The 19,787-nt window shown below is 37.0% G+C and overlaps 1 protein-coding gene across 1 annotated transcript in view; it reads left to right on the top strand.

Moving 5' to 3' along the window:
* Positions 1–1,093: 1,093 nt before the first annotated feature.
* The window catches only part of ARHGAP15 (Rho GTPase activating protein 15), a gene marked incomplete at both ends in the record, with an annotated part of 624,759 nt that continues 606,065 nt past the window's right edge, over positions 1,094–19,787 (top strand). The window contains one exon of the mRNA XM_080689640.1: positions 1,094–1,258. Within this exon, the coding sequence (XP_080545766.1) occupies positions 1,094–1,258 (165 nt within the window). The remainder of the gene's footprint in view (positions 1,259–19,787) is intronic.

The raw sequence follows: 19,787 nt of genomic DNA, 5'->3' as shown, positions 1-19,787 counted from the left end.
TGACCATTATAATGATTCTAGCTCGATTGCCCACCCAGCAACTATGAGGTTGCCAATACTGTTGTCCTTTCAAAGTATGATTATTCTTTTGGTTTACATTGGCTTCTATACCTGACTAGTCATCACTGGGTCCAGTGATGGTGTGGATATGCCCAGTGCCGTGTGCAAGGTTTCTACAGGTTTGATTTAGTAATAATCAGGCAAAAAGGAAGTATGCACCCAGGAATTCAGAAGCTGTTCGTGCAGTACAAATGTTCTATTTTAATAAGATGGGTTCAAGTGAGGGAATTTAGGAGAGAGCAGTTAAAGAGGGTCATGGTGTGAGGAAGCAGCAGAGGCTCTCCTTCAATGCTACACAGTTTAGTTTTTCTGATTTTCTTTTTCCAAATTATTTTCTCCCTCACTGTTCAGTGGCCACACTGAATTTTCTGGCCTAAATCAGACACCTTCTATTTCAGACATATATGTATATGTGTGTGTGTGTGTGTGTGTCGATATTCTTCTTCATATTCTTTATAAATATTATGTTTCACTAAGCTACCAAATGTAGTTCAGTTTAATTTCACCCTGTGGCTATTGCAAATGAAGATGGAGGCTATGAGATCTGTTTGCTTTGCTTTGACACCAATTCTAATTCCTTACCTTTGACCTGATTCAAAGAGCTTTTGACTCAACAACAACACAGTGAAGGTGGAAATGTGCAGATAATAAAGTGAACAACAGATCAATAAAGTTGTTAATAAAAAGACTGTATATCTTAAAGGTGACTAATTAGCACCATCATTTCTATATAAGGAAACCATATTTTATTGCTATTCAGAGTTTCTCAATAGAAGTAAAAATTACACAGAATATGGGTGTGCCCCCAATGAACTGCTGGAGTTCTCTATCCTGTATAGTAGCATCTACTTAAAAAGAGCCCAATTGATAAAATAACTTCAAAATACCTTATTATTCACTACTCAGTGAGGTTAAGGTTTCCTTCTAAATCTTGATATTTAAATGATTAATAAGGACATGTACCCATCAAGAGTTTTTCTTGGAAAGGTAATTATAAAATATACTTTTATATTTTACAGGATAATACTGGAATATGCAGAAATCTACAAACTCTGATACTTCTGTGGAAACATTGAATTCCACCCAGCAAGACACAGGAGCTGTGCAAATGAGAATAAAAAATGCCAACAGCCACCATGACAGGCTGAGCCAAAGTAAATCCATGATCCTCACCGATGTTGGAAAGGTCACTGAACCTGTAAGTCAGATATCCCCAGTACCCCAAGTTCCCTTTTCATATAGAAATTTATCTCATAAAAAGCTAATTAGCTCTGTTTTATTTGTTTCTCTAATGTGCTTGAGAAAACTGTTTTTTTAATGTCTTTTATCTTGTCTACTTATAGTCATAATAATATCCCCAGTTGCAAGAGAAGAGCTGGGTCTAATCCAGGGTGATAAAGTGGATTTGGAGCTAGGCTGAAGAGCACCTTTGACTCATTTTAAGGGCCTCTACTATCATGCTTCAGTGTCATAAAAATAATGAGGTTATGCTAGCATGTGGTGTTTGTACTTCCAAATACAGTATATCACTTTGAAAAGCCAGAGGCTAAAATTAGCTAAGAATGAACTGAGAAAAAAAATCTAAAAAAAAAAAAAATGTGAAATTCTTTTCCTTAAACAGCTCCCAATAATATATGATAGTGGAAATTACGATTTGACTTGGGATGGGCTTAAAGGATTGAAATGGTGTGGCTATTTAAGGTTTGGAGAGGAAGCCATTTTGTCTCGATAATGTGTCATTAGAAAGATTCGAAATAAAATAGTTAGAGATGAACTCTACTGCCAATTGCGTCCCTGGCCCTGCACGCATCCTGAGCCACTAAACCCACTGATTGCGATGAGTCTCCTCTGGTTAATTTTCTTCCATAATGGTGGTAACTTGCAGCTGAGGCCATAGGATGTTACAAAATTATTTATGCAATGTTAGCCACTCTTTTGGACCCCAGATCTATTTTGTTTCTCGTCGTGAGAGCAAGAGCGAGAAATAGGTTAGCTGGGGACAGGCTGTAAGTCCCAGTCACCCTGCAGAAACATGTGAGCTATTAATTGAGTGTTCTGTTAATATCGTGGGGGCCTATGAAATATTCAGCTTCCTAACTGAGTTATTAAATGAAATAAACTTGCTGAGTAGCATGTTACAGATTATATTTACTCCCTGTTTTTCACTTGAATTTCAAGTGCAAAATCAACCCACCGCAATCATGAGAGCTTGAGAAATACATGAATTTAATCATGCTTTTCTCAGGTGTCATAGACACAGTAAGCATGAGGAAGCCAGGGATTATGTTGGGGGGAGGGGAAAGACACCCTTAGATAAGGTAACTAACGAGAAAAGCCTTTTCCTTTCTGTACTGCCTCATTGAAGTGTCTGCTGGGAGGCACAACACGTTAGTTGACTTCACTTTTAAAGCAGCTAAAATGTTCCTTAAGTATGAACTTGAGACAGTGGTTAGAGTAAATTATTGGAGTCTCTATACGTGTTATCAGTAAGAACGGTACCTTTGAAAAAGTTTAAAAGTTAAGTATATTTAATGATGCCTAACATATTTTATTGGCTGTGTTTAACAAAAGGCACTATGCCGCAGTTGTTTTTGACAAGCATGAAAACATCACAGCGTGAGACTGCAAAAGGAATTATGGAGAGAAATTACAAGTGATCCATCTCTCAATGAATTATCCACCTCAATAGCCCGCAGAACTCAGCTACCAATTAACACCTACTTTATTACATGTTGGGATGTACTTAATAACTTTCATGTGTTTATGCACTATTACCTTGACTGATGCCTCTTGTACAATTAGGCATAATTGGCATATCAATATGCAAAAGTTAAAAGGATTAACCCTCTTAAAACTAATGAGCATTTCTGTATCCAGCTGCTAAATGAGACAAAATTAGCATTTTTCACTTTTGGGCAGGATTTTATCATGCAGTTTCTCATTGTTGATATTACCTTGTTACATAACTTTAGTTTGGGGGGTTGTATGCTGGACTGCTAGAGAATAAGAGTTTTCCAAAGTTAAATTAGCTATAATTATCCCAGCTTTTGTTTCCGCATTCTTAGCCTGGGCAATATGTACTCCTCGATAAGGAACAAAAATAAAAGTTACTTTTGGTTATGTGTGCTCAGTGCATAATTATATAAAAGGGGTATTTTAGTGAGGATATGTCATTTCACCGAGAAAACTTGGCTCAGAGATACTGCATTGAAAGCTTGCCATGGCACTAATTTTCTTTCTGTCTCAGTTCTTTTCATCTCTTTTTCCATGCACAATTTTCTGACTAGATACTGACAGAATGTAAAGTATTTTGGCATATTTATTCAAACAAGCCTGTTAAAGTTATCTGCTCAAGCTAAACTAAGAACTTGATTTTTCAGAAGTTGGGTGATGGGGTGAGGTCAAGGGAGAGATCTTGAATTTAGGAGAAGTGGGAAGAGATGTATTCTAAAAATGTGCGCACGTGTTCACATGAAGCACAGTTTGCTGGAACAGAGATGCATGTAATTTCTACAGAAAAAAATTGAGTGCTTAGAGACCATGCATACGTTATGAAGCCTATTTAACAAATATCTTATACATAATACTCGTTCACCAGTATGACAATTATGCAAGTCTTATAAGCACTGACTGGACTATACCATATCATGAGAATCTTATCTACGTTCACGGTCTTTTAATTTATTCCAAAAATGATTTTAAAGTCGCTAAGAACAAATTTGTTATATCATTTGCTTATTACTTCATACGTTCATTTTTATTTTGTTCAATTCATATCATTTATCAAAATATTTTAATATGACTTTGAGAACAACATAAAATTATCCCATATACATCATGAAAGCCTCTAAGTACTTTAAATGGAAGAGTATTTTGAAATGCCAATATAAGCATTTACTCAACCCTAAGCTGTGTAAACGCAGATGAATGTACTTATTAATTTAGAAATATTGATGACCTCTATGTTGCAGGGAAGCATTTCAGTAAATCAGGTATCAATGTTCACTTAGTATTTTATTGGTAGTGTGCATCCTATTCCTTAAACACCAAATAACCATTTTTATGTGGTTAATAAAATCAATGCCTTTTCAAAATTCAAAGAGATTACTTTGCTACCTGGGGAATGTTGGAGAGACCGGCAATGCAGAGTACAGAGATGTGGTTTGCAAAAAACTTGCCTATCCATAAGAAAGACCTAGAGTACTGCATTTAAAGGGAAAGAAACTCTCTGACTTCAGTGATTTGTTGTCCGATCCTGAGCCCCGGAGAGAGGCCTCTTGAAGGAGGAGGGCTTATTTACCAGAAAGTGCTAGCCAGAAAAGCAGACAGCTGACTGTGAGTCAATGGGGCAAATGAAGTGTGCCTGTTTAAAGGCTAAAAAGGCTGATGTGCAATCTAGCAAATAACTAATGCAAAAGGTTTAAAGTGCTTTGATGTTATTTATAACAGGCGTATTACGACCTAAAAGATAGTGTAGAATAGATATCAATGAAGAATTGAAGTAGCCCAAATCAGGAAACTGCAGACAGGATTTGCAGGGAGGAGCAATTTTGGCATGTAATGCTTGTGTCTTAAGCAGCAGCATGTATGAATATTCACTGTTTCCATCTTGCAAACCCACAGAAGGGCATTACTTTGTTCATGGCCATCATGAACAGAAAAAAAAAAAAATCTTTAAATTGGTGTTCAGATAAAGACTTAGGTCAAGACATGCCTAAACGTGAACATTCGAGACTCCTGAAGCTTCCATGAACAGACCGTGTTCATTGCTCTTCTTAATGTATTATCAGGAAAAAGAGGAAACAATTTCCTTTTGTTTCTTACTTCTGTGATTATAGGATACTTGCCAAAGTTGTGGCTAGCCAAAAAGGCAGACATAAAAATTGCTACTAAAAATATAAGCCGTCTGTTTAGCAGGGTTTTTGAGAAATATTATGAGATTGCAGGGCTTGTCCATGTTTACTTCAAGTCAAGCTTATGGTGAGGTTCGAGGCTTTGTTTGTATAAATTGTCCTGAAGTGGATCCTGATATTTAATTAAAATGACACTAAATCACATTGAATTGATAAGACTTGGCATCTCAAACAAAGGTAATTGCCCGTATTGGTTTTGTGCAAAAATAGCACTGCTTGGAAAATGTGCAGCCAACACAGACTGTCAACTCCATTTATAGATCAATATGTGAAAACCATTGATCAGGCAGGCATGTGTAACAGTAACACTTTGCATTTATTTGTTGTTTTTATACCACATTAAGGCTTACAGGATTATAGGCTTCCTAAATATTTTGACTTCCTCATAAATATATGATCTGTTGCATGTTAATTAAATGAGAGTCTGCAGCCATTTCTAAAATTGTTTTTAGTTTGATGATTTCCTTTTATTGCTGTGGATCGTATGATCTGAAAATGGATTAGTTTCCTTCTGCATAAAGATTATTAAAGCTTATTTTAATGTGTCCTATTTAGTGTAAGATGTGACTGCCTTTTTGCTTTGAAAAATATAGATACAGATAATTATTTTCTTTTAGTGAGTAGCTGATCTTTTTTATTTATTAACTGGGCATTCTCAGTGCTCACGGTAGAATTATTTTCTGACACATTTTACACACCCAGTAGATAACGGGTCTTGTAGATTTCCCTGATAGATTTTGTTTTCTCTCTCTTCTTTTTATCTAGCTGTGTAATACAGTCATCTGATCAAACATTATGTAGAAAATAAACTGATCATCTCCATTAAGTTCTAGACACACACAAATATAATTTGAATTATATTTTTCTGACTTGAGAACAAGCCTATGAACCATTCTTAGATGCTGCATTCTGCAGTTAAATCTTTCTTATCTCATCAATGTAAGGGCTGCGTTTTGTTCCTAATCTTTATTGGACTATTGTAGATGACATTTGTAAGCCATTTTGGTTTATAAGGAAAAGCTGGAGGACAGTGGAGTGAGACTCCATAGATCCAAGCCTCTGATACGGCTACACAATAATGTGTCTTCCACTGTAATTTTCTTTGCCACTGAGAGGTCAATTCTGGTGAGAAATCTTTTTATATCCCCTATATCCATTAGGAGTGCTGCTTTCAAGACAATATTAGGCTTTATCTACAACATTAAAATAATAAAATAAACAAGATTCGAGAAACAACAAACATGAAATTCAAAGGTTAACCAAGGTAACTAGGCTAGTGTAGTCTACAGTCATGCTGAAGAACAGATCGAAAAGTTTGCTAACTAGAATTGTGACTTCTGCACAGTATGCCCCAGGGGAGGAGGAGATTCAAAACCCACCCCCCAAACCATCTCATGCTGTGAAAATCTTTAACTCTATTTACCAAGTGCACATGGGATTTGTAAAAGGTTTTGAAAGTTTATGATGGTGACATTATAGAGTTCGTACTTCAAAGAGTGAGCTGGGACTTTTGGATCCATGTCTGTGACTTGCCGTTTCCATTTTAACTTGCGGAGCTAAATTTGTTTATAATCTCCTACTGATTGAACATGGCGGTGAATGTACATGAGATACATTTTTTTAAAAGTTAGTCCTCTGATTACTAATTTGAATCCAAAACTCTAACCTTGTTAGCATCTGGACTTATTTCCATAATAACAACCCCTTCAGAACCTACAAAGTAATGAATAATTGACAACAAATGAAATGTTTTGATAGTTGTCGGCACAAAGCATGTTTAATGTTTTGTGTTGCTTCCTAGCTAATTATGTAGATGACACATTTGTCAGACCTTGACTGCCATTAGAAACGTGTTTCCAGAGGGGAGAAAAACAGGCTATTCATAGAGTAATTAACTAGAATGCTCAATGACCTGTGAGAGATTCAAATCGCTGCCAGTTCAGACATTGTTTTGTTACAGAGCAGAGGGGTAATTAAAATTCCAAATTACAGTCCTATGATGGAGCATTTGTTTGTTGACAGTACACTCTTACTATAGTTTGTTAATTCTTTTTTAAATTGCTTCTAATCCATTTTATAGCTTTAGGAGTTCCGTCTTTGAATTTACTGACAACTAATATTACGGTAAATTGTACTTCAGTGGAGTGCTGGGTGCCTCAGGGTTTCAAGCGAGCACAAGGTGGGTGGGATAAAGTAGCTCCTTCCCGTAACTGACATATCAGGTGCCGTCCACAGGAATGCCACTAACGTGGACCATCTTGTTGAACACTCTCTTTCTAATTCTGCATTAGGGCAAAATGCCCTAGCCCAAAATACAGGGATAAAATGGAAATAACAAGGAACAACTAAAAAAGAAGGAAGCAACCCAACCTCCCCACCCCCAACAAGAAATGATTGACAAGTGACTGAGAAGAAGGAGAGATTGTTAGAGCTGAGGGTGCTTTGGGGAGGGGTACGAGGCTGTGGTGCTGACTTCAATGCAGGGGAAGCAGCAGTTTGTAGGAAGTTCACATCCCTCACTCAAAGGGGCACGTTTTATAGCAATACCTCAATCCCAGGTCAGTAACTAACTGTGGGATAATAGTGATCATCCCTGAGATTGTTCAAGAAAATACTAGCAGAATTTTATAAATCTAGAGGGTTAGAATGGTCTAAAAATTTTCAACTCCAGTGCAGCATTTATTTAGGTTGCTGAAAGTGAGAATATAGTTTTGTTAAAAAGATCTGACAGAAGTCACACGGTGTTTGATGCAGGCGAGCTGACAGAGGCATCCAGTGAGCGCTGATTATCCCCAAGTCACTGTCAGCTAGGATTGATTTTCACTTTCTCCGTTTATGTAACGGTTCCTGTAATACAGCTGACCCCGAATCACGTTACCTTGTCATTTCTCTGCATGGATCAAGAAGAGATGAGCTGAAAATAGCTAGACACTGACCTTGAACTTGCCAGAAAAGTGAGAAGTGACAGTGGGGTTTTCTGTAGTTCATATACAAAGAGGAAGGCACTGTTCTCTGTTGAGTTCACCGTAGCAGCACAAGGGGGCAGAGCAGTACTAGGGATTACAGGTAAAAGAGCTTCGCACCAGTGTGTAAAGACTGAAACATGGAGAGAGCCAGAGGTCTCGTTTTTTTTAACATCTTAGTGTAGACATAAAGGAGAATTACTGATGAATCAAAATCTCGAGTCCCCTGATGTTCATAATCAGTAATCTGAAAGTGTACATTCTAATTAAAAGAGGTTACCTAATACTCTGAGTGGCAGCAACTCTGCTTCTCCACTAAATTATTTGCAGTGTCTCTTATTTAATTCATATGATACTCTCCACCCTTAAAATAACTTGGAAACCACAGTCAATATTATTTGGGTAGTTTGGGGCAGATTAACGTTAAGGTGAAATGTGTGGTTTTAGGTACGACTGACTTAGGAGATGGAAGCCTTCTTTTTATACTTGTCAAGTAGCAACACCCAAAAGTTAAAAGTGAAATGCATTAGAAGGTGATGTGCACCCATAATAGGTAAACTGCAGGTTAAAGAGAATGGCATCTGGGATTTGATATAGGGTGGTCTGTATGTCGCCCTTTTTCTAATTTTGAAGTTTGCTTCAACTTTCAAAAATGACTTTTAATGTATTATCATTATAAGCTTGATTGATCTAAAACTCTGTGGCTTGCTAGCACTTAGTTGAGCTTAGTCATCCTTCTTCTGCTGTCGAATGTTGCTCATAAATGCACTCCAAGACCTCGCCAAGTGAGGGACATTGAGAAACAGAAGTGCAAACACCGACTCAATCAGTCTCCAGCTTGTAAGTTGTCCTATGCAAGATCACAGTAGCCACTTTGCTTGCACGATGGCGAAATATTTTTGCAAACATCCACATGAACTACATCATTTCTTGCATATATAGCTGATTCTCTGGGTATGTGCTCAGTGTTTGTACGTCCATGTATATTTGTATGTCTGTACAGATATATACATATCTGCATGTACATAGAGATGCCTAGAGATATATATGTATATGAAATATCTATTTGAATTTATTTTTATATTGTAGGAAAAATAACCACATACATAAATTTACAATTTAAAATATCAAAAATTCCTTAAGAGTCTTTGGTTGATTTATCTCAGGACACACTGAAAATGCCAAGATTTGAGAAATGAGAAGAATTTTAATTCTATTTCAAGAATGGAATAGGAGATCATGCTATTTCAAGAATGAGTAGAAAATATTTAGAAAGCCTATGCCATCGCAGAAATCTTTAATTTCTAGGTTTGGGTCTCTAGTAAAAGAAAAGAATACGTCCTCTGATGTAGAAGGATTTGATACTTGGGGAAGGGTGTATGCCAGGGATAAGGGGTGGGTTAACAACCATAAAATTGTGTGTCTAAATTTGATACTGTGACAGCCTTCCCCAGGAGCAGTTGTATTCCTTGAGACCCACAAGATGACTTTGCATCCCCCCTCTTTAGAGTGTGCAGAGGACCTCAGGTGCCCTCTGCTAGGTTGGAGGAAACCTCTCCCTAAATGGTTCACTGGCCTCTGCTTCTGGATCACAGCAGACTTAAAGGTGTTGGTTGTTAAAACACTTCTCCAGAGTTTTGCTATTTTCCCCCCCTTTCCTCTCCTTTCAGTGTGTAAGGCTTTTAATAAGGGACTTCAGTCCCTGATGTGTTCAGATTCGGTTTATTGTTACCATCTGTTTAATTACCCTCTCAGGTTTGTGTTAGGAAGCATGAAAGTATTTTATCCAGCTTTTGAATCCCTGTGTTCCTAAAGAGATGTGGGTAAATATGTGTCGGTTTTCAAAGAGCATATTAAAAACTGATAAGCAGAACCATCTCCAAACAGTCATATGGAAGGCAAAGGAATTATTTTGTACATTAATGCGTGTGGCAACTAATTAGCAAGTGTACAGGGATGTGGCACTCTCGAAGAGATGCAGCCTTCTTCACATGCAGGCTCCGATGCTTCTCCTTTGAGGTGATGGAGTCTTACGGCTCCTATTCACTTTCAATGCACTGAAAATAAGTTTACTGGAAGAAGAGATATGGGATTTGTGTTGTGAGAACATGCATGGTTGTCATATGTCAAGCAGGATTAAGAAATGTGCTTAAGTTAAAGAGAATCTATATACTCAGAAAACAAGGACAAATTCTTTGGAGAAAGATAAAAGAAAGAAAGCAGAGGAAATTCAGAGATACACCATTCTTTCTTCTCCACCTCCTTGCCATTGGTCTGTTATTACAGTGCACCATATTTTTCCTTCCTGGAGGATTACCGGAACTTTTTCTATGATTGCCATTATTGTCCCTATTCTATCTATCTAGTGCATTTTCCCTTTGCAAAAACCACTGATGAAATTATACAGACTTCTCATCAGCGTACACCCAAACTATTCTACATATAAGTGTTTGGGTGAAATTTTAAAAATAACATCAAATGGAACAAATCAAATTTGAGTGTGTAAATATCTAAATATTTTAGGGTTCTGCAAGAACTTAAAAAATCAAAAAATTAATGAATGAGGTATTTCTTTCATTTCTTAAATCAAATGGCTATGAATGTTTTATTTTAAAATATTCCTTAGGAGGTGATTGCAAGAAGTGAACTTTTTTTTTTTTAATCTGAGATACCAAGCTATTCTTAGATTAAGATTCTGCTTGAAAGTGTTCAGAAATGGTAGTTTTGTTTTTATGTAAGTGCCCTTCCTTAGTACCATAAACATAAATGATCAAAGTGCTGTTCTCTTTTTATTTCTATATGTGGAAACCAGAGCTGTTTTTGCCGTATGCTCTTATATTATCTCTGTGGAGGAAGAGGAATAATGATGACACCAAACTTTCCTCCACCACTTTTGGACACCTGACCTGCTTTCTTTCCCACAGGGTAAAAGAAAGCTACAGTCTTCGTATTTCCAATGAGAAGGGACATGTGTCTCCTTGCATTGAATTGGCTTAGATCATATCATGTAGCACAAAGTGACCCAATATAGGAAGACAGGAAAACAAAGTGACAGTTTTGTTTGCTCCAATATAAACTCTAACATCAAAACAAGGGGCAAAACCTAGAGGCCCTCTGCCAGATGAGACAAATTAAATAGCCAGAGCCGATATTCTGTACTTAAAGAAAATGTATCCAAGGCATATTCTTTAATCAGCAGTGAAAGGTTAATGAACAAATACACTGAGCTCAGGTTAGACAAACTGAGTGTGGCTACCACTGTTTTTACCGTCCAGGAGAAAGTGAATCTGGCTGGTGCTTGACAATTCATCACAGGCTGTGGTCTTACCTATTGATCACAGCCTGACAATGGGTAACCTTTCATGGCAACTTCCTCTTTTACCATGAATTATTGACAGTGTTTATGCCAATAGCACATGATCAAATAGACAGGGAAGAAATTTACATTCCTGGATATGCTATCTTTAACCTCCATGCTTCTGATATGAAAGAGAGAGAGGGAGAGAGAATCTCTTCTTTCTTGTCTTAAAAATTAGCAAACACATCCTTAGAATTCTCATCTATATAACTATAACACATGGTGGGCAATAAAACCTTACATGTAAGGTTTTATTTATATTTATTTACTTACATTTAAGGTAACATTCCTGTTATTTTCACCCTAGCACCTTGCACTAGTTTATAGAACCTAGAAAACAGTACAGTAATTATGTGTCCTAAGGTTCCTGCATGAGTAATTTCTTAGTGGTGGAGAGTCACTAGCTCAACCCCACACCCCACTGTGTGTTCCTCTCAGCATCCCCAAAGAAGAACAGATTAACTATTTCCATCCATCCATTCATTTACTCATTCAGCAGAATATGTGTTGACAGTTACTATGTCAGAGACTTTTTCTTTTTTTTTTTTTTTTTTTTTTTTTGGTGATACTGGGGATGGAACCCAGGGGCCTTCTACCTCCGGGCTACACTCCCAGACCTATTTTTTATATTTTATTTGGAAATAGGGTCTCTTAAGCCAGCCGAGGATGGCTTCAAACCTGCGCGATCCTCTTGTCTCTGCCTCCCAAGCACAGGGATTACAAGCATTCGCCGCCATGCTGGCTCAGAGACTGTTTTGAAGCTGGGGATACAAAACTAAAACCTCTGTTCTCTTGAAGGCTAATGAAACCTACCCCTCCATTAGCCCAGGCCTGCCCTGCATCTCCTACAAATAATTATTACTCCTGCCACCACCACCTCCTCACTTTAAATAAGAGGATTAGCATCACATTTATGCATTTTGCAACACATATTATACCCCATGCTTAAAAATGGCCGGTGAGATCAGAAATATTCACTTTTTTTTTCCACTTTCTGTAGGGTGCATTTTTCTGAGTTGTACATTTCAAATGACAAGCTATATATTTTTTTTCAGTCTGAGAATCCCACCTGATTTTAACCCACCATAAGCCTTCTTTCACACAATTTGACATATTTTATGTTTTGTCTCCCCAGATAGAGACAAGTTTTTGAAGTTCTTTTTTTAGTAGTAAGTCTGGAAAGATAACTAGTGTGTTTATCTGGTTAAATTCACAGTGCTTCTTTTATTCAATGTCCATTCTTTTTTCTACTCTTCAGACTTGATGAAATTAATGATAAACTTAATAGATATTAAAATAATAGGTTTATGCATAAAAATTACCGTATTGACTTGATGTCTGTAACTTTTCTATTTCAGATTAGCAATCAACCACAATCCTAATTTAGACATCTACAGAACATTCAACATTTCATCAAATCATGACTTCTAAAAATTTTACGTTGAGCCTGGCATTGTGGCACAGACTTGTAATCCCAACATTTGGGAGGCTGAGACAGGAGAACCTTGCATGGTTCAAGGCCAGCCTCAGCTACTACTTAGTGAGGCCCTTTGCTACTCAGTGAGACCCTGTTTCAAAATAAACAATAAAAAAATAGGGCTGGGGAGTAGCTATAAGATAGAAAGTGCCTGGGTTCTAGTCCCAGTACTGCAAAATACATACATACAGAAATATATACATTTTACTTTGATATTTGCTTTGAAATTTGCTAATCATTATTCTACATGTACCCATGCTTTATGGAATTTTCTGAGGTGATCATGGCTTGTACCTGATTTAATTTGCAACCCTATAAGAGCAGCCTCTACCATTACCATTAGTGTTATTTGTAAGAGGAGCATTCCATCTCAGAGTCCTTATAACACTTTACTGGTGAGAATCATAGGTTCAACCCACAGCAGTAACTTAGCAGGTCCCTGTTTCACATGAAACCATAAATGTGTTGGGATTGCAGTTCATGGGTAGACTCTCCCTGAGTCTGGTCACTAGTTCCACAAAAAAAAAACAAAAGCAAAAATACATTGCAGGTCATGATATTAATGTGTGCTTATACTAAAAATGATGGTGTTAACCATGAAGGAAAGATAAGAGTACATAGAGTCATTTGATACTATGGTCTATCTGGAGGAAACTCTAACCAGAGGGAAAAAAAGAAAAGGAAAGAAAAGGAAGGACAAGAAGTCTTTCAAAGAGTAATTTATTAAAATTACATAGACATGCTAGGGCCAAAATATAGTAACAAGCAGATATTAAAATTAACCAGTTGAGTTAACAGCTCTGCTTTGAGGCAGGGTGCTTTTTACATCTTTATGATTACTTCATCATGCACAAATAGGCACTATGGAGACCTCATAACTCTATTTCTCTGATATGTGGATAATTGGGCAGCAGTTTTGCTATGAGAATGGACAAAAAAATAGATTTATTCAGGATGCCTTCAAGAGAATTATTCCTACCCCAGACCAATGGACTGTGCTCTCTCGTGCCCTCTCACTCTCTCTCTTTCTCTCCCTCTCCCCCCACAAGATGGCTACATTCTCCTGGGCATATGTATTTCTTGCTTTACCCCAAAAGATGTCTACCTCCAAACAGCCCTTATCCACCCATGAATTGTGTATCTACTTCCCTAAATAAGCTGTGTGCACACACACACGAGGATGGGGAGTGAATTTCTAACTTTTGACTATACATCTGAGTTGCATTTCCAACTCCATGTCCCCATCTCCTGCCTATTTAGTCAAAATCAGCTTTGGAAAATCAGTTCTTCCCAAGATCACTAAAGTACAAATATAAAAAACTATCAAAATCTAGTTTTTATATTTATATACTAGTTTTTAACTTTTACACTGTTAGTTTTTATAACTATATGTATACCTAACTAGTAATTTCCATATTCTGGATTGCCACATTGTACCCCAGTCCTGAACAGCCAGTCAATGAAATGGCTTTTAGATGATCAATTCAAATGACAATTCAAATGATATTTTTATAACTATAGCAATTTAGCAATAAAAACAGTCTTCACCGGAAAGTCATAAACCTGTTTAAAAACCTTTCCACACCAAAGTCAATGTTGACTTTGTATGTACCTTTACATTCTGTTTTGAGGCTAAATGAGTCTAAAGTAGGGGACATAAAAAGGCACTGCTTCACTGATCCAATTTTGCCAACAGATTCTGTTTTATTTACCTGGAATGGTATTATTTAAATTTTCGAATGAAAATGGCTGTGGTTCGAGTTATGATGTCTTCCTGTAGGTTATGTTATCTGGCTAGCCCCAAAGTGATTTGAATTGATCATCTAAAAGCCATTTCATTGACTGACTGTACAGGACGGGGGTACAATGTGGCAATTCAGAAGATGACAATTGTTAGTTACATATTTGGAAATTCAGACGATGACAGTTGTTAGTCATAAATTTGGAAATGTAGTCTCTACCACATTTCACTGATAGTATAAAACAGTCTTTCTTATGTAGCTAAAGATGAATTTTCTTATTCAGATTTTTCTCATTTGGTTTTAATTTTAATTTTAGACTTTTATGTTATTATAAATTAACAAACATCTTGCTGCCTTTTAGACAACACCAAAAAAATCACAAATGGTTATCTATGAAAATGATGTTCTCTTGTCTCCAAGTTATAAATATTATGTTTATTCTGGGTTATCTATGATTTAGCTTCTGTGGGTTTTGTTAAGCATCTCTGAAAATTTGATGAGATGCTACTTGGTATTTGAGTGAAGCAATATACTTTTAAACTATAGAAAAGTCACACTAAGCCGTTAAAAAGTGAGAAGCTATGCTAACATTCACAATAGTACACAAAATTTAAATCAATTTTGATTTGACTAGTCATCCAATTACTTTTCATTTGCTTTACGTTTTTTTTACTAATTAAACTTAATTTGAAGAGTTCTAAACTTTTTTTGAATTTGTATTTCATTTTCAATGACGCTTAACATCCCATAAAAAGATAGATACCAAGTCTCACACACACACACACACACACACACACACACACACACATACTAAAAATACAGTTTCAACTCAGTTTCTCATAACCAACATTTCCAACATTTCTTTTTCTGGAGCATCTATTTTAACAAAGGCAAGCCTTTATGGAGGCAGCACAGTGTGCAGGAGGAAGAAAATTCTCCTCGGGAACAAAGATCAAAGGCCTTTCAGAATCTTGAGATTCATAACTGGCATGCTGAACTCAACCTAAACACATATTTTATTTAGCCTATGCAAAGACTTTTTCCTTTTTAATTGAGCTGACATTTTTAATACTGCGAGTTTTATATTTGTAACAACTCAAAAAAATCAGAAACTCTGGCATAACAAGGTTTGATTCCTAAAGAGCCCACAATAAGTAGATGCTGCCCCACCTAGCTGGGCAAGTACCCCCAAGTTCACAGCACTTTCCCAAGCCTGGTCAATGGACATTGTTTTGCAGCTGGCATCTGAGTTGGCAATGCTGACTTTACTTAATCTAATTCCAGCTTGTACATGCCCACTGACGATCAGAAGAAATCATTCAGATAACCACATGGTACATTCTTCTTTAAATATTCTTTTTCCAAGTGGCTGCTCTTAGGTATAAATATGCTTTCAAAATAGAAAGGGACATTTCATTCATATACTAGAGTGGTTATTTACTACAAGTAACTTAGGGAAACTTCATCCTTTGCTGATTCTCAGAGACAGTAATTAGCGTGCCCGTGGCACACAAATCACCAATGACAAATCAAAGATTCAGGAATGGAAAGATGTGTCAAGCATCTGCCCCTGAAGTAGCCCCTTTAGGTTCAATGAGAACTGTCAGTGGCCAGTGACATAATGGGATAGTAATGCCTTACTTATTGTGTGCATAGTACAGGTTTGGTATTTTGACCAGTAACACTTTATTCTAGGCAGGATTATAATTATCTATAAGTAATGTAAAGCAATGTGTAAATCTTCCTCTTAAGAAAATATCCCTGATGGTTATCATCAAAATGCTTTGCTATTGCATAGCAGAAAATAGGAGTCTGGAGGTTATGAACTTGGACTAGTGCTGGGCAGAGCTGGAAACAAATCCCAGCCTTCCTTTGTGCTAGCTGTGTTACAACAGGCAGGCTCCTTGTTGACTGTGGACCCTCCTATCTGCATTTTAAGATGAATATAAAGTATCCATTACACACAGAATTATAGTATGGATTAGCTCCTTAAATCCTGATAGCTTTGCAGGTAACTGGCATTTTTATACTCATCTGAAAATGGCATGTAGTTGGCACTATTCTAACTCTTAAAACAGAAACTTTATTTTTTGTTACTATATGACTGCAGGAACAAACAAATGATGGGACTGAGTGCAACTCCTAGGATGTCTGAGAGCAGAGCCCACACTTTGGGCATTCTGAGCCACACTGTGTGTTATAGACTCTGAGTCCTGAAACCCAGAGCATGGGAAGGAATCACATGCGTATTCCTCTTTATATCTATTAAAACTATGTGTAACTTTAAAGAACCAATTAAAACTATTTACCTCCTGCTCAAAGTTTTCATTGTTTCACCTTTCTTTGTCTAAATTCCTATACCAAATACTGAATGTGTTAATTATATAAATATCCTTCATGTATATCTTTAGTGCAATTCCTTTTGTTGTACTTTAAAAACTTACTAACTTATGTTGGGCATGGTGGCGCAATCTTGTAATCCTCGCGTTTGGGAGGCAGAGGTTAGAAGCCAGCCGAGCTTGCTTAAGAGACCCTGTTTCCAAATATAAAAAAAGTATAAAATAGGTCTGGGAGTGTAGCCCAGAGGTAGAAGGCTTCCAGGAACCCCAGTACTACCGAAAAAAAAAAAAAAACTTACTAACTTAATTGCTATTATTCAGCTTTTTATATTTTTGTATTATAAATCCCCTATTGTAGTAAAACCTCTAAAAGTCAAATGTAATACCTAACCATAACAGAAACTTGCTGAAAAAAGTATAGGATACTATCTTATTTTAAAATATGTTGAAAGATATAAAATACTAAGTAGCTAATAACTCCTAATTTTTTTGTGGGTCTGGGGATGGAACACAGTGGTATTCAACCTCTGAGCTACAGCCCCTGCCCTATTTTTTATTCTTTATTTTGAAACAGGGTCTCACTTAGTTGTGGAGGGCCTCACTAAGTAGCTGAGGCTGTCTGCGAACCACCATCCCTCTGTCTCAGCCTCCAGAATGCTGGATTACAGGCGTGCACCACCACACCCAGGTATAATATCTCCTAATGAATACTATCTCTTTTAATTTTTGAGCAAAACATCCTTGAAGAAGCAGAGAACGCAAAGGCAGTCAGAAGAGCAACACAGACACCTAGGTTAAAAACGGGGGATATGGGTAAAGGAACTACATTAAGGAGGAAAATGTTTATAGCTGATCTCTGCTTCACCTCATGAATAGTAAATTTGATATCCTACGAAGTAAGTCCAAAATGAGCATTTCATCTCTTCTAGCGACTGCCTTTTGGTTCAGAGACTATATCTTAAAAGCCAACCCCAAACTAGATGAGCATCCCTCTACACAGCACCGGTGTTGCTTTCTGAAAAAGAATTTTCTTGCTTTTCATTTTGCACCCATGGTTTTATAACCATTCAGAGACTGGAACCCACGGAAAGCAATTGGTAGGAATAGAACAGGACTGGCCGTGTAATAACACATGCTGGGAATTATAGTAACAATAGGTATCTTGTTAAAGATGGAACTGAAGTTACTGTGAACACCAGTGGAATGGAAAGCTGAGGGTTTAATTTTTTATATATACCTAAGTAGTCTCATCAATATTATATATAACTTTTATATATACTAGTTAGTCTTTTTAATATAATAGACTAACTAGGTAAATATAAAAGTATATAACTAGGTAAATATAAAAGGCAAAAAAGTATACCTGAGAGTCTGAAAGTTCAGTAAAGCATGGTACCAATCTAATTGCTTCCAGCTGTCCCTAGTTCCAGGAAAGGGAATGGAATTCAGCAACCTATCTGGATAGTCACATGCCTTTTGTAACCATTAATAATGTGGCCCTGATGTAGAAGGAAAGTAGAAATAGTGACTTAAATAAGTAATGCATTTGTGTGTGTGTGTGTGTGTGTGTGTGTGTGTGTGTGTGTGTAGCTGGAGCCGTAGTCTGGAGGAGGACATCTCCGTATCAATTGCTGTGTTTGATTAAACAATTCCCCAAAACACAGGCCACTTCTTTTTCTATTCACCATCTTTAGGATGCAGTTTATTTCCTATTGCTTCCCTTCTCGTTGCCAGCAGATGGCTGCTTTACCTTTAGAATTTCAGCTAAATTCCAGGCAGGAAAGAAGACAAGACAAGGGCAGAAGGTATGTGCAAGCTGAACCTGCCTTCCTTTGAAAAAGGAAGGTCTTTTTATTTACATAGAAGGTCAATTTATTTACACCTCGTTCAAAACTGTATCACAATTCACTTAGCTTCAAGAAAAACCAAGTAATGGGATTTTTAATCAGGATACTTAACTTCTGCAAACAAGATAATATTAGCTAGAGATAGGGGCTAATAAAAGATCAGAGGTAGAGTGTAGCATGGTGGCACACTCTACCTCTGATATTTTATCAGAGGTTAAGACAGGAGGATCACAGGTTTGAAGCCAGCCTCAACAACTTAGTGAGGCTCTCAGAAACTTAGAAAGACCCTATTTCCAAGTAAAAACTAAGATAGAGTAAGGAAAAAACAAAGGAAGAAAGGAAGAGAGAGAAAAAGGGAGGAGAAAGCAAAGAAAGAAAAAGATGGAAAAAAGGAAGAAAGAAAGAAAGAAAGAAAGAAAGAAAGAAAGAAAGAAAGAGGAAGGAAGGAAGGAAGGAAGGAAAGATCAGAGGTAAATAATCGAATGAATTAAAAGTAAAATAAAAGTAGAGATATACATCAACATGAAAGTGTCAACAATCAACTATGTGACAGGGGAGCTCAGAGAGTTGGGGTGGCGGGTCCATTCCTCAACTGAGAAACTCAGGATCTATGGGGTCCTTGACTAACGTGATAAAAAAGAATCGTAGCACATGCCAGTTGGAGACATGGACAGTGAGTGGTCTTTTGGGGAAAGGGAAGAAATACACACTAAGAGAGAATGTGGAGCACCTCAAAATGTGAGAGGCACCTTGGGGAGTGCGTGGCTCTAATTTTATAGGAGACTTTTATAAGGGGTGGGCAAAAGGTGGTAGGAAGATTATCTCAGTCCAGGAGTACATGAGCCAATTTATGGTAGTCCAGTAGTTTTTTCAACCTCAAGCGGATGATCTCAGCCCATTAGTCCTGAGGCAGTTTCTGGTGTTCCAGTGGTCTGGTCTACCTTAGGATCCTCAGGCTAAGTGAGGTCTTCATTATCTTAGATGATGAAGAAATTATCTCAGATTAACTCAGATAAATAAGACACATAAAGTAGAAAGTTCCTAAATTATAGGTTTCTCAAAATTTGTATCTGTCTTGTTAATAATGC

This window comes from Muscardinus avellanarius (genome assembly GCF_963383645.1).
Source record: "Muscardinus avellanarius genome assembly, chromosome: 2".
NCBI classification, from domain to species: Eukaryota; Metazoa; Chordata; class Mammalia; order Rodentia; family Gliridae; genus Muscardinus; species Muscardinus avellanarius.
This window is presented reverse-complemented; position numbering and strand designations above follow the sequence as displayed.